Genomic DNA, 25,032 nt, shown 5'->3' with positions numbered 1-25,032 from the left:
AAAATTAAACAAACTCTCATCATCTTTATCTAGGAGTTACTCCCGAAATAAGGTGCTGGCTCCTAAAGTCACAGGAAGTCCTAAAAGCATCTGCAGAAACGTGTGTCTGATCCTTGTCTTGATCCCACTCCTTTGGGGAGCCTCAGGCACCTCAACATTTTGTCTTCTTCCAGCAATGCCTCCCCAAAGCATCAAAGGCAAAGTTTAAGCAGCATAGGAGGGAGGAGCTGAACTCAGATGTTTGCACTGGCCTAAGACTCCATAGGAAAGCGCAACAGCCTAACCCTGCCTTGCCCCCTGCTCCTGAGGGCGTTGTTACCTCCTGTTAACTTTTAAATTAGGTGTAAGAGTGCTTAGGGCCGGCGTGCCTTGACTGTGACCGCAGCCAGGCTGATGAAATGGGGTAACGACCCAGAGAAAAGGCCTGTGCATTTTATTACACTGCAAAGTTTAATTGGGAGGCGAGCAAACGCCTGATTAACCACTTCAGTAATTACATTTTATCTCAAGGCGGAATGTGCTTCAGGGCCCTCGGCGTTCCTGCCTTGCTGCCAGCATGGAGCACCCACGGAGGAAGGGCTGGAATAGCTCAGAGGGGTCCAAGCTCTTTTCTGATTCCCAGCAAGCAGGACTGGCCTGGCCTCTCCTCCCAGTGATGGGCAAAGTTTCCCACATTTCATTGCCATCCCAAAGGCACAGGGATGCTCAGGACCCCTCTGTCTTCTCCCCCGTCCTTGTCCCCAAGCTCCCTTGTCTCAGGTCTTGGCATGGGAAGGCACTGGGGAGATCGGATTCCCACCTGGGACACAATTTCCACGGTTTTGGGAGGCCAGCAAGCCCAGATTTCACTGAACTCTGAGCTGGATGGGACCCACAAGGATTTAGTCAAACTGTTCAGTGGATGGCCAGGGGTCAGTCTGTGCCCTTGGCGTTCCTGGCACCTTGCTCTGGCCAACCAAGCGCATCTGGGGGTCAAGAGCTGGGCCTTGAGCCAATGTGCTCTCAAAACCTGTAATTTTCTCCTGGTTTTCTGGTGCTCAGATGGCAGAAAATGCTCTGCCATACTGCAAGGCACAGGCTGGAGGCTGACAAAGCTGGGGAAAAGCTCTGGAAGAGGCCAGGCAGGGCATTGGTCTCTTATTGCTGCTGTTTTGGGTTTTTTTCCACATAGAGGAAACCTGCACCATAATGAAATCCACACCTAGAGGAGAGTTCAGATTCCCTAATCCCTGTGGGACCATGCCACAGTCACAGGGGATTCCAAGGAGCTGAGCTGCCCTTGGTGTCTTTGCTGCATCCCCAGGTGACCCAGCCCCCCTCCCTCTCACCTGAGGCCAGTTTGATCTCCAGGGCCGTGCGGATCAGGGCCATCAGCGTGGAGGTGAAGTGCACGGTTAAATCCTCGGCAGAGATGGGCATGTTCATCCTCACCAGGCGCTGGGGACAGACAGGGCTGGCTGTGAGCAGGGGCCAGGAGTCCTCCCCCCACCCTCACCCGCCCCTCTCTGAACCCCCAAAATACCCAAAATACAAACAGGGAGGAACTTTTTGTGTGCTGAGCTGAAATTCTTCTGCACATGGATGTCAGCTCCTGTCCAGGAGCGGGTTTGGGGTGGAACTCCAGTGGTTTGAGGAGTGATTTGCCAGCATTGCACTGCAATCCTACAGGGTTCTCCCCAAAGGTGGGAGGCTCTCATCCCATTGCCTGGCTGTCTCCAGGGCTGTCTGCAGCATCCAGACATGTCATACCTGTCCCACCTGCCAAAGCAGCGTGCTGAGGAGATAAAAACCATAAATCCACCTCCTCCACCCTTTCCTACACCAGCTGGCCTCACTAAATCCTTCACCTAAATCCTAAAACAGGACAAAAAAAGGGGCCTGGTACTGCTGACTGAAGTAAGATGATGGAAGGTTTGCATCTGCCACCCGAGGCTGCAGCTCCATCCCGAGCGTGGCCGTGCCTCTCCAGCTGTCCTTGCTGGGGGCAGGGTGTGAGGAAGGCACCTGCAGTGACAATGACAGTGTGAGGGCTTTGTGCAGGAGCCGTGCCATCCCTGGAGGGGGCTGGGATGATGTAATTTGGTCCCAGCCTGAAGCACACTTGGGAACAGCTGCTGAGCCCTGGAATGTGGCTTAAGCACCCCAGGACAGCGTGGAGTGGTTGGTGACAGGTAAAGGTGGCAATGTCCTTCCTGCTGGGGACACCTGGATTCTGGCTCCTGTCTCAGTGACTGAGCTGCACGGCTCCATCCACACCTTCCCAGAGAGGAGAGGCCGGATTAACATGGGCAGGATTGTAATTCCCACCCTGTTCTTCAATCCAAACATGGAACCACCCCTCAGGATCAGTATTTTCCAAGATCTTCAGAGCTGTGAGCAAGTCATTCCCCATCACCTCTGGCAGGGCAAATCCATCACTGTCCTAAGCAGGAAGCTCCTGAAATTGCTTTGGAAAGCTTTGACCTGCTGGCAGCAGAGCAGGTCCTTGCTCCAAGCCTTGCTGATAACCTCAGCACACTTTCAGAGGATGGAATTCTCCTTCAGCAGCCTGATGATTCCTCAGCTTTCAGGAGCTGCTTGAAAACATCCCTGTATGGCCCTGTATCAGACAAGCCTCGGTGTTTCTGTTCTCCAGAGGGATTTGAAACCCAGGGAAGTCCCTGGGTGTTGATCTGCCTGAGCACAGCCTCAAAACCCCAGGGGCAGCTTGGCCTGGTCCCTTTGCTGGGGAGACAATTTCATCCCCATCTGAAAGCTGCTCGGGCTGTTATTCAGATCCCTCTGTCTGCCCAGAAACCTCCTGTGTGTTGAACAACAGCCCCAAAATGCTGATAGTAGTGAGGCCAGCTGCACAGGACCATGCTGTGGGTGCTGCAGCAGTGGGCACAAGCCTGGCACTGTTTCAGAGATGCAGATTTTGGTGCAGCCTCTGTGCTGCCCTGGGGAAGATCTGCAGCAGAAACTCCTCTGCTGTGGGCATTTTCCTGCTGGTGAGGGAAAGGAGGTGCAGGTGAGAGCAGGGACCTGCTGGAGCCTCAGGCAAAGTGAGGGCTCAGTGGGAGCCCTGATTGCTGCTCCTGTGTTTCCCCCAAAGCAAGCCCCAGCCGGGGCATGAAGACTTGGCCAGGTTTTCCCCCTGCTTAGAGAATCTTTCAGCTTCAACTTCCAACTTCTGAGAGCTGTGGACTGAGCTGCCTTACAATCCCAAACTGGTTCAAGGTGGAAAAGACCTTAAAACTCATCTCATTCCATGTCCTGCCATGGGCAGACACCTTTCCCTATCCCAGGTTGCTCCAAGCCCCATCCACCCTGGCCCTGGACACTTCCATGCCCTCAGAGAATGCAGAACCCAACCCTGGCACCTTCTGTCAGCCAAGGAGACAATTCCCTCCAGGGGACACTTGTTGGTGCTGACATGAGCAGCCAAAGGGCACAAAGTGCTGGTCCAGTGTAAAATCTGCTCAGAGGAGCTGAGACCTCCTTGTTTATCCATTTACACATTTTCAGTTTCTCACTGCATCCTGCAGGAAGAACACACCACTGTAACAACGTCCCTGCCACCTAAAATCTGGGACAAAGCACTGTGATCTGCCAGACCTCCCTCACAGCATGCCCAGAGGTTATTCTGTGTCTGCCCAGCCTCACAGACAGGGAAATCAAAGTCCAGCCTTTCCTCCCCTTCCACTCAGTGACAGTATCATGTGCTGGCAACACCACAGGGCTTTTTCTGTTCACTCATGTCAAATGAAACAGGATTCAATTCCGATTCTGCCCTCAGCACACAAAAAGCTACAAAAAACCATCAATGAGAGCCCGCAGTCAGCAATCACAGAGCCCCAGAATCCCCCCGGAGTGGGAGAGTTAAGGGATGCAGACAGAAAGAAGATGCATGGAAGTGAAGAACAGGCAAATGAGGAATAATTCCCCACAGGAGAGCTCTATCCTCACAAAAACCACCACCAAAAATCACATTGTGACTGGCACACCTTAGGTCTCCCCAGCTGAATTCCCAAAGGATACAGGTGCAGAACTTGGGCCACCCACAGCTGTCCAGAGCAGGGCTTTCCTCCTCAGTTTCAGCCAGGGACAGAGGATTTAGAGGAAGATTTTCCAAGGGATTCCCACTTTTGGAAGTCTGGCTGAGCAAATCCCACATTTTGCTGCAAACAGGCACCTGGAAGAGTCTCTCCCTACCCCCCTCCTTCCTGCATTTCCCTCTGCACTGCCATTTTCTCCATCCCAGTATCCAAACTGGTCAAACAGGTAACTCAGACACCTCCAGGAGATTGGAATTCCCAACCTGAGAACCCAGCAAGGAGCAGAAAGGGGGGTTTGAGTTGTTCCTCAGGGATGGGCAGCTCAGGACAGGGAAGCTGTGCCGGGAGGAGTCCGTGTGTCCCCTCGGGGTGGCAAACTGGGATTCACCTCCCTTTGGACAGCACTTGAGGAGTTCTTGCCCTACCAAGGTGAGCTGCAGGCTGCACCTTCCAGCTGCCCATTTCTTGGCCACAAAAATCCATAAAATAAGAGAGAAATGCCTCAGAACCTGCAGCAGCCAAAGGCAACAGGCCTCAGCTAAAGCCACACAAGATCCTCCCAAAAGCAGGGAAAATTCCTTTGTGGAGGCCCCTGGCTTGAGAAAATCTATTCTTTAAATGAGTATCTGGCACGTCTGGAGAGTTCCCGCTGAGGATGGAGCAGTTGGAAGAAAAGAATTGATTCATTTAGATCCAAAATAGCTTTGCCACCAGGGCTGGGGTGCTGAGGGAGGGGCTGGGTGAGACACTGCTCACTCCACACCCCAAATCAATGTCCCAAATCCCCGTGGGCACCCAGAGGAGCCAGGGAATCAGCCAGGCACTGGCACAGCCAGGAGGGATTTGATCCTTGAACATTGTCTGGTGCATTTTCCCAATGCCAGAAATGCAGTCAAAAGGCTGAAACTGCAAACAAAAAGTTAAATTATTTTTTTCCCTTTCAGTATTACAAAATAACCTTATACAAAAAAATAGCTCCTCGTGCAGAGCGTGAAATTTCAAGCCTTACCAGGCTACTTTCTAATTTTATATGTATTTAATTCTTCTCCATTTCTAAAAGGTCCATTTAAAAGGAATCCAACTGAAACTGGTAACATTGCTCAAACTCAAAATATTCTGCTTGACCCAAAATTTCTCCTTGAAAAATTCAATCAAGAACTTCTGATTTTCATCCTCAACTAAGCTAGAAGAGAAAATCTCAAGTACAAAAGGGGGGGGAAAGGGGGGAGGATTCAACAACCAACCAAAAAATCCCAACAAAAATAACTGACCCAAAACAAAGAGGAAAAAAACCCCATCTCTAATTTGGATAACTTCCCATCTTTCTGAAGCCCAGAAGGAATTTTTAGCAGCCTGCTGCCTCTTCCCTGCGCTGATAAAGAACGTGGCATCACTCGGGATGCGCCGGGAATAGCCACCCACAACCCTGGGGCGCTCGGGTGACTGGAATTAGTGATGGGAATTGGAATTCGTGATGGGCAGCAGGAAAAAAAGGCGGAAATCCCTCGCAGGTGCCCTGCCGGGCCAGGAGCCGGCAGCCGTGCCCGTGCCCGTGCCCGTGCCCGCTCGCTCCGGGCCGGCAGCAGGTGGAGTCCCCGCTCCGCTCTCCGGCCGCGCGTGGGGATCCCTCCCGCAGCCCCGCGTTTTAATTAGGCGGATTTGGAGCTCGTTAATGCCTCCGCAGGAGAGGGCCCCGGAGGCAGGAGCCGCGCCGCTGTCTCCGGAGTCTCCTAATTAGCGCAGCGCTGATAACGAGGGGCTGATTACAGGCGGGGTCGGGAGGCAGCGCTCGGTGCGCGGGGTCCGGGCGCGGTCGGGAGGCGGCCCCGTCGTTGCTTTAATCGCCAATTAACAAAGGCAGCGCTAACAAGGAACCAAATCTGTGTGACAGGAATAAATTCCCTTTCAGCTCCGCTCAGGAGCTCCTTGGACAATGGCCCAGAAGGAGGGGAAAGTGTTGGAGGAATAGGGGGAAAATTCATCCCGGGATCAAAGGTGTCCTGCTGGCTCCCAGCCTAGCCCAGAAAAAGTTGCTGTACCCTAAATTCTCTTCCCTGGCACATTTATCCAGAGGCAGCAGGAAGAGGCGCACACAGTGCCTGGAAAACTACTGGCACCCTGACGAATTTGAATTATTAAGAGCACCCCATCAGCCTCTGGGACAGGAACTGCTCTGGGAACGATCCCCAGGCGGGAATAAATTTGGGACAATGGAGCGCTGCTGTGGGAAATGAGGTCGAGTTTGGTGAATAAATTATTTGCTATGAATAATTCACCCCGACCTAGTTGGAACGATTCTAGTCTGGTTTAATTCTGCTGGCTTTGGAGAGGGTCTCCATGCCTTCATCCCTCTGGCTGTGTCCTGGTGGAGCAGCCTAGCTCTGAGATCATCCCAGGAATCACAGAGCCCCAGGATGGGTGGGAAGGACTCAAAGCTCACCCAGTCCCACCCTCTGCCATGGACAAGGCCAGGGAGCAAATCCTAACACACCAGAGTGAAGTCAAAGAGGTTTTCTTCCCCCTTTTCATCTGCTGGGATAGAAACGACTAAAATTCATGGAATCACAGAATCGTTTAGGATGGAGAAAACCTCCAGGATTATCGAGTCCAGACTCTGCAAGGCCACCACTGACCCATGTCCCCAAGTGCCACATCCACATCTGTAGGGTTTTAAATCCCTCCAGGGGTGGAGATTCCACCCTGGGCAGCCTCTTCCAGGGCTTGAAAACCTTTTCTGTGAAGAAATTCCTGCTGTCCAATCTAAATCTCCCCTGGCCCAGTCTGAGGCCGTTCCCTCTCCTCCTGTCCCTGTTCCCTGTTCCCAGAGCCTGACCCCCCCGGCTGTCCCCTCCTGTCAGGTCCCCCCTGAGCCTCCTTTTCTCCAGGCTGAGCCCCTTTCCAGCTCCCTCAGCCTCTCCTGGGGCTCCTTCCCCAGCTCCATTCCCTTCCCTGGACACGCCCCAGCCCCTCTATGCCCTTCTCACTGTGAGTGGCCCAGAACTGCACGCAGGAATTTGGGGTTCCCAGCCTGTTCCCCCCAGCCCAGTGCAGGATAGAGCTCCCTGGTGCCCGCGCATCCCGAGGATCCATGCGCCTCGGGAAGCAGCAAAGCCACGCACACGGAACTGCAGAGGCTGGTCAGGCTGACCAAGGAGAACAGCTGAGAAAGGGGAACCAGAAAACAGCAGAAAGGAAGGACAGCAGCCAAGGAGGCTGCAAAGAGGGGAAAATCCAAACAAAAACCAGTGTGGACAGACTGAGAAGGCAACAAAGACATGGGGAAAACACACAAAACCTCTGAAGAGGACTGGGGAAAGTAGACATGGAAAGAAAAAGGGGGGATATGTGGGGCAAAAGAAGTTTTGCTGGACAGAACAGTCAGGGGTTTTAAAAATCAGAGGGAGAGGGTGAAAATAGGGCAGGGACAAAGCCCTGGCTGCTGTTGGCACTGACTGAGCTGCACCTGCAGGAGCAGGGGGTCCTTGTCCCTCTCCAGGCTCTGGGGAGGGGTCAGTGCCCAGGGGGTTGCAGTGTCCATCCCTTGGGAGTGATGTCACTTGGGTGACACCATTGGGGACACCTGGCAGGAGCAGGGCGGGGGTGCCACATCCCACCACAGCCACCGGGGAAGATGCCCAGCACCAATCCATGGATGTGCTGCACAGAGAGGTGGGGGAGGGAAGGAGCAAAATCCAGTCCTAACCAGTGAGGGTTTGATTTTATTTTAGCAATAACTGGGTGAGGGATCAGCCCAAAGTGTGGCTTTAATCCATGGGGAAAATCCCGATCTCATCTTAAATCCTTATTTTGTAGTTCAGGGCTCTTTGATAAGGGGGAAATGAATGTGATCATCTCCAACTCAGAGAAATCTGATTTTCACCTAGACTGGAGCTGCTTGAACCCATCTCTGCCTCTGCTTGTGACACACAGACACAATCCAGAGGTTTCTTCTGAGATGAGGAAAAATCAACAATGTTTTAAAAAATTCAGGGGTGTGGGTTATAAAAAGAAGCCATTCCTATGTATCCAGGTTCTGTTGGTTTGTTCTGTAGGGACAGACAGATTAAAGGAGATATCAGGATTTTCTCAGAGAAAAGCCAGGCTGCAGAAATGCCTGTGGGCACAAAGTCTGCTATGAAAACCAGCCCAAAATCTTAATTTAATTTAAATGATATCTTTATCCCTTTTGTTTTCTTTCTTTTTGAATTCTACAAGATCTAGGGAAAAAAATAGTTTTATCCTTCTGGTGCAGCCCTAGAGCAGATCTGGTTGCCCACCTGCAAACACCTTTCAGCAGCACACAGCTCTCTTAAACCAATGGAAACTCACAAGTGGCAAATCCTTGGATTTCTGTGGATAATTGATGTATAAAATAGCTGAGACCTGGAACTCTGGTCTATTTGGCTTCCTCAAGCTCAGTTATGGTGGCCAGAAACAAATCAAATACAGCAAAGCCACGTAACTGGAGAGATTTAAGGTTATGTTTCGTTTTCATATTATTTTAAATCCTGGCATGCTGAGGAAGGATTGTGCAGGAAGATTCATCTGAATTTCTTCTTGCTGCTACGTGCCCTGAATGAATCAGACTCAGGTTTGGGTCTAGCTTGAGCCTCTTCACAAAAATCTTGGGTTTATTTGGTGTCAGTTAAAAATCCCTCAGTACAGGAGGGGCTGTTGTGATGTGGATCCATTGGGCTGAGTTTTGGGGTTTGGGGGTGGCTGGAGTGACACCGAGAGCCAAAAAAATCCTTTTGGGTTTGATGGGTTCTCAATCACACAGAGATAAATGGTTCTGAGCAACCTCTCCCTCTAAACTGTGAGGTTCAGTGGTGAACCTTCCAAGGAATCACCCTGGAAATGGAACTTTCCAAGCACCCTGAGAGTTTTTGGGAGAGCAGCCTGGTCTTAACTGGGTCTGCTCCATTTCCATCTGAATTTCCACCCAGCCTTTGGGATAGAATTCATTCTGGTGGCTCAATTAAAAAGTTTTGCCAAATCAACAAAAGGCTGGAGTGATTTCTCCATCTCCTTGTCCTAAATGTTGTCTGTTAAAGTCATTTCTTCCATGAGGGTGTTTAAGGAGCCCTTCTGGTGTTGTCTCTGTTTAATTGCTTGCTCACTCCTACTGTACTGCCTACTCTAATTACTCCAGTCTAATTAGGAGGAGGAAAAACCAACATTCTACCGAAGGGTTAGTGAGACAAAGAGCTCCAGGAAGAAAAATGGGGATCTAATGGGGGCTAATTTGCTCATTAGCACAGTCCCTCCCCAAATTAACCTAAATGGAAGCAGAATGAGAGAAAAGAGAGAGAAACACTGACAGAGAGAGCAGAGACATACTTAGAAAGACAAACTGATGTGCCAGAGTTTCAAAGACCAGAAAAAAGTTACCCCCAAAAATTATATATATATATATAAAATTAAAAAGAAAAAAAAATCAGAAAATCCAAAATCTTGCTTGGAAAGCAGAGAAAGCACCAGAAACGTCCAGAAGAACAACACCAATGCCACAGAAACCCCACTGCAGCCACGGCACAAAAAGCTGGTGGTTGGGCAGGAGTCCCTGGGGAGGTTTTCTACCTTATAGGCAACACGAGCTGGGCATTTCTTCCCAAGGCCTAGAGGTGGGGACATGTGTCTCAGCATCTCATACATGTCTGTGTAACTGATGCGCCCGCTGGGACCGCAGGGATGGAGGAAAAGCACCAGGACACAGAAATCCGATCGGATTGAGGCGGGAAAATGGGGAAGGGGTGGGGGAAAGGCAACACAGTGGAGCAAATGAAAAGGGGGAGAGAGAGAGGAGGGAAAGCAGACAAGAAAACAGAGATCTGGTTAATCAGATTTCTCCGGGAAACAAAAGCAGACTCAGGAGGTGGGGCAGGAGGAAGGTGGCTCCGCTTCCGTTGCTGTGTCCCAACTTCTCCTGCTCCTGCAGGGGTGGCAGGTGGCCCTGGGGAATGACTGATGTCCCCTGGGGAATGACTGATGTCCCCTGGGGAATGATTCATGTCCTCTGAGGAATGGCTGATGTCCCCTGGGGAATGACTGATGTCCCCTGGGGAATGCTCGATGTCCCCAGGGGAGAAGGGGTGGCAGGGCTGGGTCTGGCTGGCTCCTGGCAGGGTGGGGGATGAGGGTTCCCCCGTCACCCCCAAACCAGTCAGGTCACCATGCCAGGGAGGGCTGGGAGGCAGAGTTATGGGACAGGGCTGGGAGAACACAGCCCAGCTTTCCTTCTGGGAAGCAGCACCTTGGGTTTGGGCGATGGGACAAGGGAGAAGCCAATCCTGGGGGTTGGCTGCTGCCACTCCCAGCCCAGGCTGGGATTCTGCAAATTCCTGCTCCGGCAAAAACAGAGCCCAGCCCTGGCAGGAGGTGGGAACGGGACCTGCTCCTCCCTCACTTTTGGTGGGGCTTGTTTTTCACCAAGCCAGCCTCAACTGGGAATTGCAGAGGTTTGGGAAAAGTCCCTCAGGGCAGCCCATTGCTGAGTTCATCTCCCTTCAGCACACGGTGCTGGTGGTAGATAAATCCTGGCCTGAAAAACAAGGGGTGCAAACCAGCAAGAAATTCCTGTTTCACCTCTGTGTGCCTGTTGGTACTGGGAGCAGAACTGTGACAATCCCCTTTTGTTTTCCCAACGAGCTGCCTGCTTATACAATGTGCAAATCTCTGCTGCCTGGCATCTGAGGAGACCCAGGGATGTTCTTAATTAAAGTTTAACCCCTGGAAAAGCAGGATAATGTCATCATTTCTATACCAGCAGGGAAAACCTAAGCACCCATTTAAGGCCCCTTTTCTGAGCAGGAACCTTCCCACCAGCCCAGTACCCTGATACAGATCTCAGTTCCCATGTAAAGCTTTGCTGGAGGAGGGGGAGGAGGAGGAGAGAACTCACCCAGCCCAAAAAAGCTATTCCTGTCCCTGGTAACTGCTGCAGATAAAATCCCACCCAGCTTTCCCAGCCCAGAGCTGATTTTGAGGCTGCTGAGAGGCACAAATGGGAACTGGAGCCAAGGTCCTCCCCTGGTTCCTTCCTGCTCCTGCTCCTCCTCCTCTGCAGAGCTTCTGAGCTCTCAATCCTCAGCCAGGTGTGGGAAACACCTGGGCTGAAGTGGAGAAGAAAAGGAAGCTCAGGGCTGGCTGCCTCCAGCCTTCTCCTTCATCCTCTGTTTCCCAAGAAATTCCCTGCCTGGAACTGGGTCCGCACTGAAGCCCATCCTGTGCTGATTTCTCGCCAAGATCTGTCCCAAATCCCCCATCTGGGCTCCCGAGCACAGTGAACTCTCCCTGTGCCATGAGCAGGAGCTTTCCCTGGGTGTCCACCACGACTCAGAGCCATCATTGAACCCCCAGGCCATCTCTGGCTGTGGCACCACTAAAGCTCATCCCTCCTCTCTGCCCAGATCCAATGGTTTTACCAGGAAAGGGCAAATTGATCACTCAACAGTGCTGCAAAGCCAAACCAAACCTGCTGCTCCCTGGAAACCTTGGGATGCCATTTCCCTCAGGAATATATTGCAGTGCTGGGATGCTGGGATGCTTTTCCCCGGCACTTCCCGCCTGGAGCTGGCAGGATGGAAGCTGGAGGGTTCCCTGTCCCATAAAACTGCCAGTCCCCAGCCAGCTGGGGTGTGGGAGGGGACAGGGGAGGGATGCATGGAGGAAAAAGGAGGCAGTCAGTCAATCATTCCTTTTTTCAGGCAAGGGATTGGTTATGTTACAGTTTCTTTTCTTTTCTGGTTGCATTTGCACTCGGGGGAGGGAAGGGGGGATAAAAAGAAACAGAACCAGGACTAGAGATGCTGGAGGGATCTCTGAAATTCCAAACCTTGTAGGCCACCCTATGAGGGCACTTCTTTCCTAAGCCCAGGGGTGGAGCAATTACACGTAACAAATTGTACATATCCTTATAATGAATGCGGCAACTGGAAAGGAAACACCAGAGGTTATGACAGCAAAATCCAACAGGAATCAGCTTTTCCAAGAGCAAATAGGGAAGAATCAGCTTTTCCACAGGCAAACGGGACAAGTTGGAAGGGCAAAACACGCTGAAAAGAAAGGTTAGTCTGGAAAGGAAGGAGCCACTTTAACACACAGAGAGAACTTCCAACTGCTCACCCAACTTTGTATCCTTGGATTTTCCTCTGGGAAGCCTTCAGTGCCATGTGCAAGGCTTCCCAAGTGTTTGGTTTCCTTTCCCACTCACGTTTTAATTCCCTGTGCCTGAGCATCAACCTCCAGGCTCTGCTGCCCAACACCCGGAGCCTGCTGGCCACAAAGAGCTTCTTTGATGGATTATTCCTGGGATTTTATTACAGCTCTTCAATGGATTATTCCCAGGATTCAAATTAGCTGCTTCAAAACCTTGGGAACCTTTCCCTGCCGCTGTCACCTCCTACATAACCCCAGCAGGGCCATTCCTGGGCAATGAGGAATTTTCTGGGAGAGCAGAAAGTGTCACCTCCAGAGCCGTGTTGGGAATTGGCACTGGGAAAATCCAGCTTTCAATACCAGAAGGAGAAATCAGACACCTCCTGGAAGCTTTATGGTCACTGTCATTAACTCCCAACAACAATTTCAGCTCATTAAACAGCAGGATTATATTTCTCAATCTTTTTTTGTGTAATCAACTCATAGGCGAAAAGAGCTGAACTTCCAAATTACCTCTGAAGAAGACTGGGATGCTTTGGCCTCCCTGTGTTTATTTTGGTGCACTCTGTAAAGAAGGCTGGAATATTTTGGGAGAACTCCTTCAATGTTGCTGCTTTTTGGGATGTGAAGAATTAAGGTCTATTCAAAGCCTTCTGCAATCAAGTCCAAACTATGAATTTGAGAGCAAATGGAACCGTGCAAGTCTTGGCTCCAGGCCCAATCGTGGGTCTCAAAAGGGTTTGATTTAACTGAGGCACCAAGTTTACACTTTCCTCACAATTCTAGAAGGATTCTGGAAAATCAGGGAGTGGGAAATAGGGCTGAAGACTTCCCTGAGCTCTCCAAGAATCTGTGGAAGGCTGGAAAACCAACAGATGCTTTGCACTGGAGATCATGGCACAAAATCAGGACAAACAGGGATTCTTTTCCAGGTTCAGAGAATTCCAGAATGGTTTGGAGTGGAAGGACCCTTAAGTCCATCCCATTCCATCCCTACCATGGCAGGGACACCTTCCACTATCCCAGGGTGCTCCAAGCCCCTCCAGCCTGGCCTTGGACACTGCCAGGGATGGAATACCAGCCTCAGCTTTTCATTTAAATCTGATTTTCCTCAGCATCCCGTTATCCCAGAGAGCCAAGAGCTCCCCTGGGTGCTGAGGGACAGCTGATGGCAGTGGCATGGCCAGAGTGACATTCCCAGGATCTCCATGGGATGTGCACTGGGAGAGGAATAAAACAGATAAAGAACTCACTTTCTGTATGTTGAACAAATAAATGCTGCTAGGAATCCAGGTATGCTTTCTTTCTCAGTTCATCCTTAAATCCTGTTAATTTCTCAATTAACTCCCACCAAACCATGCTGTGTTCCCCATTTCTCTCAGTCCCTCTTTTTTTTGTGAGCTCAAGGCTTTTGCCACCCCTAAATCCAGCAGTTTTCCCATGCTCCCCCGTAGGGAATGTGGCACAGCTGGAATAACAGCTCCTAACTGCATTTTTTACTTCCTTTTCAATGTTTTTCCCCAGGAAAGTTTCCAGGGAGTTGGATTTTGTAACAGAACCAAAGGTGGTATCAGAAATAGGGGTAAAATACACATTAAGTTGTGTTTAAAATATTATCTGTATAATAAAAATATAGCAGTTGTGGAGCATCTTTCATTGAGGGCCTCAAGCTAAGGAAAGTGGATAAACACAGGAATTCCCTTTTCCTTGGGATAATCAAGGAAGAGACTTTGGGAGAAGTGATCAGTGAGTGACCACATTCAGCTCAAATCATGGAATAATCAAATCATAAAATCAGTAAGGTTGAAAAGGACCTCTAAGATCAGAAAAGTCTTAAATCAAAATTATTGAAAGCTCACTTGTGGCTTCAAGTGTGAAAGGATTTGAGATTCATGGAGATTTGAGTCTCACTTCTGAAAATGTGATTTCAGTGGAACTATTCACACTTAATAACTTCCCACCAGAGTGAAAAGGGAACAGGGTTAGAGAAAAAAAAAGAATTAGTTTCTTACTATCTGACATTTCTGCATTAGCAGCTCTGGAGTGGAAAGGTTTGGCCCCTGGTGACTCAGAGTTAATAGAGCAAGAAATCTGCCTGTGAACTCAGTGCTGGTGCCTCTTCTGGGTGGAAAGTTCCTGAATTTAAACATTAAAAATCCACATTGATCCAATCTTTTCCTTGCAGGTGTGTTCCTCCTCCCACGGATGTAGAGCCAAAGCTGTTTCTCTAAGGAGTAACCAGGCACTCCCGAGTTTTCAGCCTCATTGAGATTTTTTTAGTGGGAAGAGACAGGATTGGATTGGAAAAAGGGAAAAAGAAAAGCTATTTATGCCTGCTAAATCCCCACAAAGGATTTGCTGTGTCACCGAGCTCGTGGAGATGAAAATCTGCCTGGAGACTACAAGCTGGTAGTAAGTGTGGAGTAAATATTCAGGTTGGTGGTAGGGGTGGCTTGGAGCAGTTAAAATCCCCCACAGTTCAGAGAAATGCAGGTTTTTGGAACAAATTTCCATTTAAAGTTAGGCTAAATCATTTAAAGTGAGATTTTAAAGCAGTTTAATTGCATCCTAGCAGGGAGTCTGAGATGTTGATTATCCAAACACTCCCTGCCTCTGTCTCTGCTGAAGGGAAACAAAAAGAAAGAAAAGATTGGAGGAGCTGGAGGCATCACAAATCCAGAGGAGATTCATGGCACAGGAACTCACAGGGTGGAAAAAGGGATCCAAGATTAGGAGAGCTTTAAATTAACAGTCTCCCAACAGGCAAATGCCCAAACTGAATACCAAGAGAATTATTGGGACCTGGGACAGAGCATCCAGAAATGAGAACAACCCCGTCACCAGGGCTGTGGTGCAGCAGTATAGAAAAGCAATTTATTAAATCAGAAATGTATTAAATCAGAAAAAATTATTAACTCAGTCCTGCTCTAGAAGTGGCCATTGGGCAGGGCCATTCCCTCAATTTTAAAAAAATCATTAACTGGGGGTCTGTGCTGCTGCTCCACTGCCTAAGCCCAGTGCACAGGTCTCCCTGTGTCTTGGAAGAAATAAAATTAAAAAATAAACCCCTAAAATAAACTTCTCGTTGTTCAGTGAGTGAAAATCGTCCCCTCCTTTAACCCACTCATAAATCAGGAATATTTTATCAGAGAATTAAATATAAGAATTAAACACTTCCAAACTTTGGCCCATTTCATTTTACCCTGATCATTTTGCACATCTTATAACCTCAACTGCAACTAAATATTACTCAAAAGGCCAAAATTGCCATGTAGAGTTCGATGTCATTGCAAGGAGGCTTCCAGGAAAAAAAAAAAAAAAAAGTTGTGTTTAATGAGGAGAGGCTGTTTCAGAAATCCCGTTCTTTTCAGGGAACCACCCGAACGCTGAGGAGCAGCAATCGCATCATCCCCGTGGGAGCGGGAGGGGTGATGGAGGCAGGGACCCGACTCGGATGCAGCCCGGGGTGTCCGCACAGCATTCGGGGAACCACCGAGGTGGGTCTCAATTAGAAAAACGCTGCACGAATGAGGCGTGAACCTCTCCCACTCCCTCGAGTGCAGCCAGAGATTTGCGGATTTTCATCTCCGGATGGGATGCGGGAACCAAAAGCTCCTTTTGGAAGTGCTAAATCGCTTTTCTCCACGGCTATTTAGCCATTGGGCTCAGCGGAACTGAGGCTGTTAATCTGTGAATTTTTGGCCGTGCTTTGCTTTCGGGCTTGGGTGTGCGTGAAGGAAACGCCCTTGCAGTGACACCAGGTTTGTTCCTCTCCAGTGCTCGGGGCATTGCAGCATTTAACACCGATGTTAAACTGATTGGAGCAACTCAAATCCTGGAGCTGTTCCCGGGAAAACGGGCTCTGAGCGAGCCCGGGTACAGCATCACAGCCGCAGTGTTCCCCCTGTCCCTGCCCGGTGTCCCCTCTGTCCCTGCCCGGTGTCCCCTCTGTCCCTGTGCGTTGTCCCCTCTGTCCCTGCCCGGTGTCCCCTCGGTCCCTGCCCGGTGTCCCCCCGGCCCTGCCCGGTGTCCCCCCTGTCCCTGCCCGGTGTCCCCTCTGTCCCTTCCCGGTGTCCCCTCTGTCCCTGCCCGGTGTCCCCCCTGTCCCTGCCCGGTGTCCCCTCTGTCCCTGCCCGGTGTCCCCCCGGTCCCAGCTCGTACCAGGCTGCCGGGTCGTACTCAGCCCACACCCGCACAAACTCGTCCAGGTGATGCGGCCCGAGGATGGAGGAGTCCCGGGTCAGGTACTCGAAATTGTCCATGATCACAGCCACGAACAGGTTCAGCATCTGCGGGACGGGGACAGGGAGGGGAGGGAGAGGGGGAAAGGAGAAAGGAAAGGAAAGGAGAAGGGAGAGGGGAACAGAGAAGGGAAGGGAGAAAGGAGAAAGGAGAAGTGGGAAGAGAAAGAGGAGAGGAGAGGAGAGGAGAGGAGAGGAGAGGAGAGGAGAGGAGAGGAGAGGAGAGGAGAGGAGAGGAGAGGAGAGGAGAGGAGAGGAGAGGAGAGGAGAGGAGAGGAGAGGAGAGGAGAGGAGAGGAGAGGAGAGGAGAGGAGAGGAGAGGAGAGGAGAGGAGAGGAGAGGAGAGGAGAGGAGAGGAGAGGAGAGGAGAGGAGAGGAGAGGAGAGGAGAGGAGAGGAGAGAGGGGAATGGAGAAGGGAAGGAAATGGGAAGGTAAAAAGGAAGGGGAATGAGAAGGGAATTTTAAAAATTAAAACCTGGAAGGGGAGCACACGTGATTCCCTTAATTGAATGTTTCTACAAGGAGCAGCCTCACCCCAGGCAGAAACTCTCTGAACAGAGCCCTGCATCCCTGGGAATGCCACTGCTGCCTCCTCCTCCCCTGCCCGCTGAAGGGGAGGGCATTTTCCACATCCCCATCACCGGTGCTGCCTCCAGCGTGATCCAGCCCAAATCCCAGATGGATCAGCCCCTCTCCCTTCCCCTCTCCCCCACCCAGGGGCTGCAGGCACCGCTGCTCCAACCAGGAGATGGGAACCCTTCCTGCACTTCCAGATCAAGGCACATCTAGACCAGAACAGCTGGAGGAAATCCCATTCTCCAGCCTGAGTGTGCTGTTTTAGACTCATAACAATTCCAGCCTTCAAAGGTCCCCAGAAAGACAAGGGACACAGAAAAGGCTCCTGTCCCTGCCACCAACAAGGGCCTGGAAACGCCTCTGGCACATCAAATTCTCCGGTTATTAAAGGCGATGGAAAAGTCAGGAGGATTTCCACGGGAAAAGATCAATGTGCAGGCTGGAGAGCAGGAGGACAGCGGGGAATGGATGCTGGGTAAAGCCTCAGGATCTCAAACTTTCAATTTCCTTTGTTTTAATATACATTTCAATTCATATTTTTCTCCCTCCTGTATATTCTTAACTTCCATTTGATGTTTCCTCAACCTAAATTTCAAATTATATTTTTCTCCAGCAAATGACAGGGGGAAAATTCTGTCAAGCTGCAGATCCACAAAGAGCCAGAAACATCACTTAAACCCAAATATATGATCCAAACCCCCTCAGTCTACGGGGTGATGTCAAACAAACCATAAAAATGTGCCCTCCTGGCAAGGCTGGGGCTCTGCAAAGCTTTAATTGCTCATGGGGAAGCAATGAAGTGCTGAATGTATTTTAAAAAATCAGTTACAGCCCTGTCCTGTAGCAGTTCAGCTGCTTGGCTTTGCCTGGTTTGGGGTTTTTGCTCTTTTAAGGGCTCTCCCCTCTCCTGGTCCCATTTCCCAGGATTTTTTGGGAGTGCTGACTCAGGGACAAAGCTCGCACAAAGCTGGATTTGCACAGAGCTGCTCCAGCCTCCAATTCTGCTGCCACACCTTGAGTGGGACAACTGGCAAACCCAGAGAGGGGACTCTGGGGAGGATGTGCTGGTTGTTCCTGTTTTGTTTCTTTTTGGGGGTTTTGGTGGGTTTTGGGGGCTTTTGGTTTTGTTTTTTATTAAGCTTCAGAAATAATAATACATTTGAAAATAACAATGAGAATAGCTGATATTGGGTTAGAAATTTATACAAGGGAAAAATTTGGGGATTTTAAAATTTGGCATTTTAAAGCCCAGAATGCTGAAGGAATCAGTAAATGGAGCATTGACTTTGGATAAGCTTTCAGGGCTGCAGGATTTTTAATACAAGAAATAATCCACGGGTGGCCAAAGGAACAACAGCAGCCACACGAAGGATCTCGGTAAGGGGGACTGAAGTTGGTGTGTCCATACCCAGCTCCAAACTGCCCCACGGAGCTCCTTTTCCTGCTGGAGGGGTTCTGAGGGCAGCAGGGCTTGGCTGCACAGAGCATCAAATGTGGGATTTTATGGCAAACCCCTGGAGCTGAGCAGGCTCCATGCGCTGCGATTGGAACATCACGGAGCTTCCAGCTCGTCCTGCAGGAGCTTCAGTCTGTCCCTGTCCCTGCTTTTCCCCTGCTCTGGCCCAGCAGGGTGGGAAGTGACCCAAGGAGCAGGGAGATGGTGGGGAATGTTCAGGAGGGCACTGGTGCTGATCCCTCAGGAGTTTAGCTTTTATGTACTTCTATATTTGTAACCCTGCAGTTCTTTAGTGTGTAACTCCAAACTCCACACACAGTGGGAGCTGCTGCTTCCCCATTTGGGGCAGACACAGCAATTCCTCTCCAGGCCTGGCAATCAAGGACACCTCACTGCCTCAGGCCTGAGAGATGGAAACTAAAGTGAGCTGGGGGAGCAAACTGGGGGTAAATGACTTCATTAGCTGAAGCTGGAATTGGAAGATGAACCCAAATCTGCAAATGGCCCAAACTGATAAAAGTGTGAAACCCGTGAGCCTTTGTCCATTGTGGGTGCAGCCCCTGGGGGGCTTTGTCTGCCTGAGATGTACCTGAAGGCTCTTCCATAAATACACCTGCTTTTTATTCCCTTAAAAGTGTCTGGCCTCTGTTTTTATGTAGCCCCATTATAACCTCACAAAGCTCAGCCCCACAATGGCCACAGGCACAAACCAAGCCCAGCAGCTCTGAGTGTTTTCATGTCTAAAGCTTTTCTGGTAGGAAAAAAAAAAAGATTTTTGCATTTGTTTGGCAAACAGATGATCCGTGTGGGTCACTTCCATCTCAGCAGACCCTGGGATTCTGTGAAATGAGTGTGATGCTCCCAGGAAATGCTGCTGAGCTCGGACATTGTCCCACTGCCCTCCCCAGTGCCCGTCTTCAAAGGGATGGAATAAATCAAGACAAACCCGATTAATGCTTAATTCCAAATATTAGACCCCTCTGTGAGAAGAAAGATAAACCCTTTCCCTTTAATGACTAAATGATCTCTTTGGGGATTTTATCAGCAGGATGATAAATGGGGTTTAGCAAAGCTGGCTTGGTGGTGTCTAAATTCTAATTAGGGATGAGGAGGAGGCCCAGAGGTGGGGAGGGAAGGGTTTGGGGGACCCACACCAGCACCCCCACTCTGGGGGGGTCAGGACTGACTTACCAGGAAAGAGCAGAGGAAAATGAATGACACGAAGTAGAAATAGGCAAAATCACTGCCACACTCCTTTTTGGTGAGGCCAGAGAGGGGGTCACAGGCTCTGTTGCTCAAGCAGGACAACATGATCTCGTGCCAGGCTTCCCCCGTAGCGCTCCTGCAACACCAGAGCAGAGGCTGAGTTTATCCACCCCTCCCCATGACAGCCACCCTGCAATAATACTGCAGCCAATTAACCAAATTAATTAGTGGAAGGTTGTATCCAGGACCAGAGACTGTATTTACACTGGGAGTTGGAAGTACTCATGCAAAAGAAAGGAGAAAGAACACTTCCCTCTGTTACAGGGGGCAAAAGGAACCAGCCAGGCTCAGGTAGGCTGAGAGCTTTATTTCTTCTAAAACCAGATTGATCTAAACAGTACAAGTCTGAGAGAGCAGAGTTTAGGTTGTTGCCTTTTGAACCTAGTGTGGCTCTACAGCCAGTGGAGAGGATGGGAAATGAACCCAGGCTTCTCCATTGGAATCTCTTATTTCCTTTAGCAGGCAGATAAATTCCAGCACGGGCTGGTTGGAAAAAACCAGAAACTTGGGTTTCTTTTTCATCACAGTCTCCTGGGTGTTCTTCACCAATTCCCTCCTCCCTCTCTAACTTCTACTATTGAGAGAAAAGGGCCAAAAGGAAAAACTTTGTAGTCTCAGAGAGTTTGTCCTCAAAATAAAGCAGTACCTGCGAAGTTCACCCTTGGTTTGGAATTTTCCACATGCATTTACTCTGAATTCCCGCTTCCCTCAATGTCCATTTGCCTTGTATTCCCACAGCCAGCACACAAACTTTGGTCCTGCTCTTTGGGAAAACCCAGTGCTCCATCTAACCTGGAATAACTTCCAGGCTACTCTGAATTACAGCAGATTCCCCCACTGGTGCCTGGGTGCTGGAAGCCCATTCCCTTTGTGGGGAATTGTGCAGAAACCAACTCCCATCCTGATCCTGCTGCCCCTGCTCCTCACTCCCACTGCTGTGGGGATGGTAAGGGACCATGAGGCTGAATAATGACCCAGTTTTATTAAAATTCAGAGTTCTGAGCCCAGGGAGGGCTAATTCCATTTCTGTCTGGCTTTGCAGGCAAGGCATCCAGTTCCAAGCACCACAGAATCCTTGGAGCTGAGCCTTGGCAGGGCTGGAAGGGACTGGTGTTCACTGGGGGTCTCCACAGATGGATGAAGAACATCTCCCCCAAACTGCCCACAGCTGCAGCAGGGCCTGTTTTGCCAGGTCTTAAAATGAAAATCTGTTATTTAATAGATTGTTTTTTCACTTGAAAATGCTTCATTTCCAGGCAGGATGAACCCAGAGGGAAACACCTGAATTCTGAAGCAGAGGTGGGGTTGGTGTAGGAGCTGCTGACTTCTGGTTATGCAAAAATGGCCAATTAAAGCAATTCTCACTTAAAAAAGGAAATATTAACCCAGTTTCAGGACAGGAAATCTATCAGTCAGTTAAACCAATGGGGTTCTGATCTATATTCAGCTCCTGCCTGAGTTGCCATGGGTGTCACAGCTCTAGGTTACACTTTGTGGAGGGGCTGATCTGCCAAGGAGGAGGAGGAAGCAGGAATGGATAATTTACACAAATATTTATTTTAAAGCATGTCCAAGTCTGAGCAGCTCAACTGGCACCTACACAAAGATGTTTTTGCTGTTCACACACAAACCAGAGGGTGTTTTGTCCTCTCCTTACCTGAACAGGAGCATCAGAGCTTGGAGGAAAGTCCGGAAGTTGTTGTGCCGATTAATGGAGGTTTCATCGTCTAAGGCAATGTTCCCAAAAACCTGGCAGGGAAAACAGAAGGGATTCAGCCAGGCACATCGAGTGGAGTTGGAAAAGAAGGCAGGGAAAGAATCTGTCCTCGCTTAAGGGCTCTCAAAAGCTGGAATAACTTCTGTGCTGAAACGGGAGATAAAAATGTGTTCTGGAGCTCAAACACAAGATTAATGTGCTTTGTATCCACACAGGTCCTTTCCAGCAGTTTGCTCCATCCCAGGCCAAGGAAAGTTTATTATTTCTTCCCAGGAAGGTGCAGTGCCAGGGCTGCCTCCTCCTCTCAGCCTCTTGATGTGTCCACAGCCAGGGCAAGGGGTGTCTTTTCCCCTGGGATTAACAGATGTCCAGTGCTGAAATGTGATCCTGCCCACAGCTGGTTTGCTCAGCTCACCGGGGACACTTCAACATAAAAGCTGACAATTAAAGTAGAAAAAGAGGCCTTTTTTTCATTTATAATTTACCTGGCACCAGACAAGAACAGCTTTTGTCTCATCCCATATCAGTGCTGCTCCTGCTGTGGAGGCAACAATCTGCACCCTGAACAAACGCAGGCTGCTTATGGCCAGAATGAAGGAATGGAATATTTTACCTGCATGCCAATAATGGCATAGATGAAGAAGAGCATTGCAATGAGGAGACACACATAAGGCAAGGCCTGTGGGAAAGGAAAAAGTGGCATTAATGACAGCAAATGCAAACACTGAGTTCCCCGGCAGGACTGAGTTTTGTGGCATTTGTCCTTCAGGTGGAGGAACTGGGAAGAGGATGTGAAGAATTCTGGCAGCCCCCTGGAGCCAGGTATTCTCTGATCACACAACAGTCAGGGCTTTCCAAGGGCTCTCTCTGTAGTCTTGGAAGCAGCAAGCAGGGAAAACACAATCTGAGGCTCGGCAGCAAACACTGGAGCAGGCACTGGCACTTCGTGTGCATAATTGTATGAACATTAATTGTTAATGACCCTGCTGTAAATTCAGTCTGAGGAAAAAAAAGACATCTCCATTCCAGAAATGAGTTCCTGCTCTGAAACAGGCCCAGTTTGGGATCCCAGGTACAAAGCTCCATGGGCTGCGTTTCACCTCTGCAGGATTTCCCCCGAATCCTGGGGAAGGTAATTTAACCTTACACCCACTGCAGAGGAAGAACAAGGCACTCATCAGTCAGGCCACGGCTTCTTTATGCAAATTCCTGAGCATCCAGACTTTGCCAGAGGGATTTCAGGGCAGCTTCAAGGGCAGCCTGGGCATTGAGCACCTGCTGGAGTCTGCATCAGCAGGCAGCCCTTCAGCCTCATCCTCCAAAATGCAGCTTTCAGGGGAACAGTGCTATCCTGTTGTCTTTTCTGTAGAAAATTAATATTCCTGGGGCTGGGCAGTGCTCCCAGCTCATATTTAGCAGAATTAATATTCCTAGGAATGGTCAGTGTGAACCAGTTCACTTTTTAGCAGAATTGATATCCCTAGTTACACTGACCAGTTGAATTAATAATTAATATTCTTGGTGAACTAATGATTAGTATTCTTCTTTGATTCAAGAGTTAATATTCTTGGAATTAATATTAAATAATTAATATTTTTGGTGGAAAATCAAACCAGATTGATTTTCTGCAGAGTTAATATTCCTGTGGCTGGTCAGTGCTCACCAATCCTCCTTCCTGAAGAATTCCTGAATTCTGCACTCCTGTGGAGGTGCAGAGAGGCCGTTCCAAGACAAGGGAAGCTCTTGGATCCTCACTGGAAGAAGCTCCACCAAGCACGACCCTGTCCCCACATCCCTTCCCGCCTGGGCGAGGCTCACCTTGAAGGACTGCACGAAGGTCCAGAGCAGGATGCGGATGGTGTAGCCCTGGCGGAGCAGCTTGATGAGCCTGGCTGCCCGGAAGAGCCGCAGGAAGCTGAGGTTGATGAAGTTGTCCTGTGGAAAGTAAAGGTTTTGTGTCCTTCAGAAACGACCGCGATCCGAAACCACAGCCCGCAAAAAAGAAATTAAAATTACCAGCTTCACGATCTAAGCAGCAAATCGGCCACCAGAAAACCTTCCAAAAGAAACATTCGTCAGTGCAGATCACTCCACATGCAGCAAGAATGAGAAAACCCCTCTCCACAAGAGCCCTCCCCTCTGCTACTGGGTCAATGAGAGAAAAGGAAAAGGCTCTGTCACGCTGTCCTTGCAGGGCTGGTTTGCTTTGAGCAAGGCAGATTTTCTCCCCCTCAAGACTCAGGGAGAGGGGGACGGTGCCGGATTTTCATTTTGAAAAAGAGTGAGGTTGGTTGAAAGTCTTGGTCAGCTCAGTTTCGAAAGGGAATTGAACATAAGCCACTCGCAAGGGACAAAGAAAGGCATTGTCCAGTGAAGATTCAAACATCCTTAGAGGAATGAGGATGTTTTCCAGCCTGCAGGTTTTCAATGTCTGTACGTGTAACTGGACAGGTTTGCCAAGGAGAAACGGCACCACAAGATTGTTTGGAAGATGGATCAAGGGCAGCGAGTCAATTGGGGAGGTTGAGCTTTCACCAGCAGGAGGATGCCTTAGGAACCTGCTGGTTTTCCAAATTTTCTTTAAATGTGTCTGCACAAGTGGATCAAAGAACTGCTGGAGGCAGGTTCTGATTTCCATTCATTTTCTAGGATTTTCCCCACTCCTTACCCCATTTTGTTTTCTTTCCTTCGGGGAAAAGAGGATTCTTGCCCCAATGAGCTAATCTAGAGAGGGTTCTTTCCAAAACAAAACATGCAAAAGCCAGATCCCTCTTGCCCTCCTATTTTAAGGAGATGAAAAAATATTCCCCCTTTCCATAATTTGCTTTTTTGTGGATCTCTGATCACAGCCACTTATTTGACTTGAGTGAGCTAAAGAGAGAAAACATCCCATTGTAAACTACTGAGCAGTGAAGCAGCAGATATAATCATAAGGAGCTCTGCTCAGTAAAGATGAGCAAAAATTGTATTTCCCTTGGATTATTGTTTTACCAGAAGTCACATTGAACTGACCCACATTTCTTGCTCATTTGGCTACAGAGCTCATGCTGAAATTGGGGGGCTTGTTGGATCTATGGATTCTTTCAATGCCAGCTCAGTTTTGGGGCCATTAGCATTGCATTCCACCAATCCCATCAAAGAGTTCCAGAACTCAGTCTCAGGCATGCACTCGGTTTCTCTCAGGTTAAAAACACAAGCAGCTCAGAGTTAGGCACAGACCCAAGATCAGACTCAATCTTCAAATAAAGAGAAAAGAGAAAAGCACAGGAATGTTCAATGAAGGAGCAGACAACACTGAGCTCATTCAAGCCAGCAACAGAAGCCACCTCTGGCAGGCAAAGCACGCGCGAGGATTCCCCTGGGTTGGGCAGTAGAACAGGCACTGAAAATGTCCAGCTTGTCTCAGCATCAGCTCCAGGTTTGTTTTCACAGCGCTTACCTTCCCTTCACAACAGTGCAGCTGCACTCACCTGAGCAGGGCAGGGCTGGCTAAGGCCCCTGGGGCAGGGGACCATCACTAATGGGGTTCTTCTTGCCCTGGTCCCACCGTGAGCCAGTGCCAGGGCAGGGCAGAGGTTTAA

At 49.6% G+C, this 25,032-nt stretch overlaps 1 protein-coding gene across 2 annotated transcripts in view; it reads right to left on the bottom strand.

The window, feature by feature from the left end:
• The window catches only part of CACNA1B (calcium voltage-gated channel subunit alpha1 B), a 296,467-nt gene that overhangs the window by 17,676 nt on the left and 253,759 nt on the right, over positions 1–25,032 (bottom strand). Inside the window, exons 34-40 of one of the 2 annotated variants that reach the window (XM_063409328.1) lie at positions 23,270–23,386; positions 22,065–22,130; positions 21,392–21,483; positions 19,660–19,810; positions 16,356–16,483; positions 9,618–9,714; positions 1,329–1,437 (exon numbers count right to left, since the gene is read on the bottom strand). In XM_063409328.1, the coding sequence (XP_063265398.1) occupies positions 1,329–1,437; positions 9,618–9,714; positions 16,356–16,483; positions 19,660–19,810; positions 21,392–21,483; positions 22,065–22,130; positions 23,270–23,386 (760 nt within the window). Of the gene's footprint in view, positions 1–1,328; positions 1,438–9,617; positions 9,715–11,871; positions 11,969–16,355; positions 16,484–19,659; positions 19,811–21,391; positions 21,484–22,064; positions 22,131–23,269; positions 23,387–25,032 lie in introns of both variants that reach the window. The other variant, XM_063409330.1, reaches the window with a different exon arrangement.

Source organism: Prinia subflava, chromosome 12 (assembly GCF_021018805.1).
Source record: "Prinia subflava isolate CZ2003 ecotype Zambia chromosome 12, Cam_Psub_1.2, whole genome shotgun sequence".
Classification (NCBI taxonomy): domain Eukaryota; kingdom Metazoa; phylum Chordata; class Aves; order Passeriformes; family Cisticolidae; genus Prinia; species Prinia subflava.
Note: the sequence above shows the minus strand (reverse complement) of the source record. Positions and strands in the feature narration are given on the sequence as shown.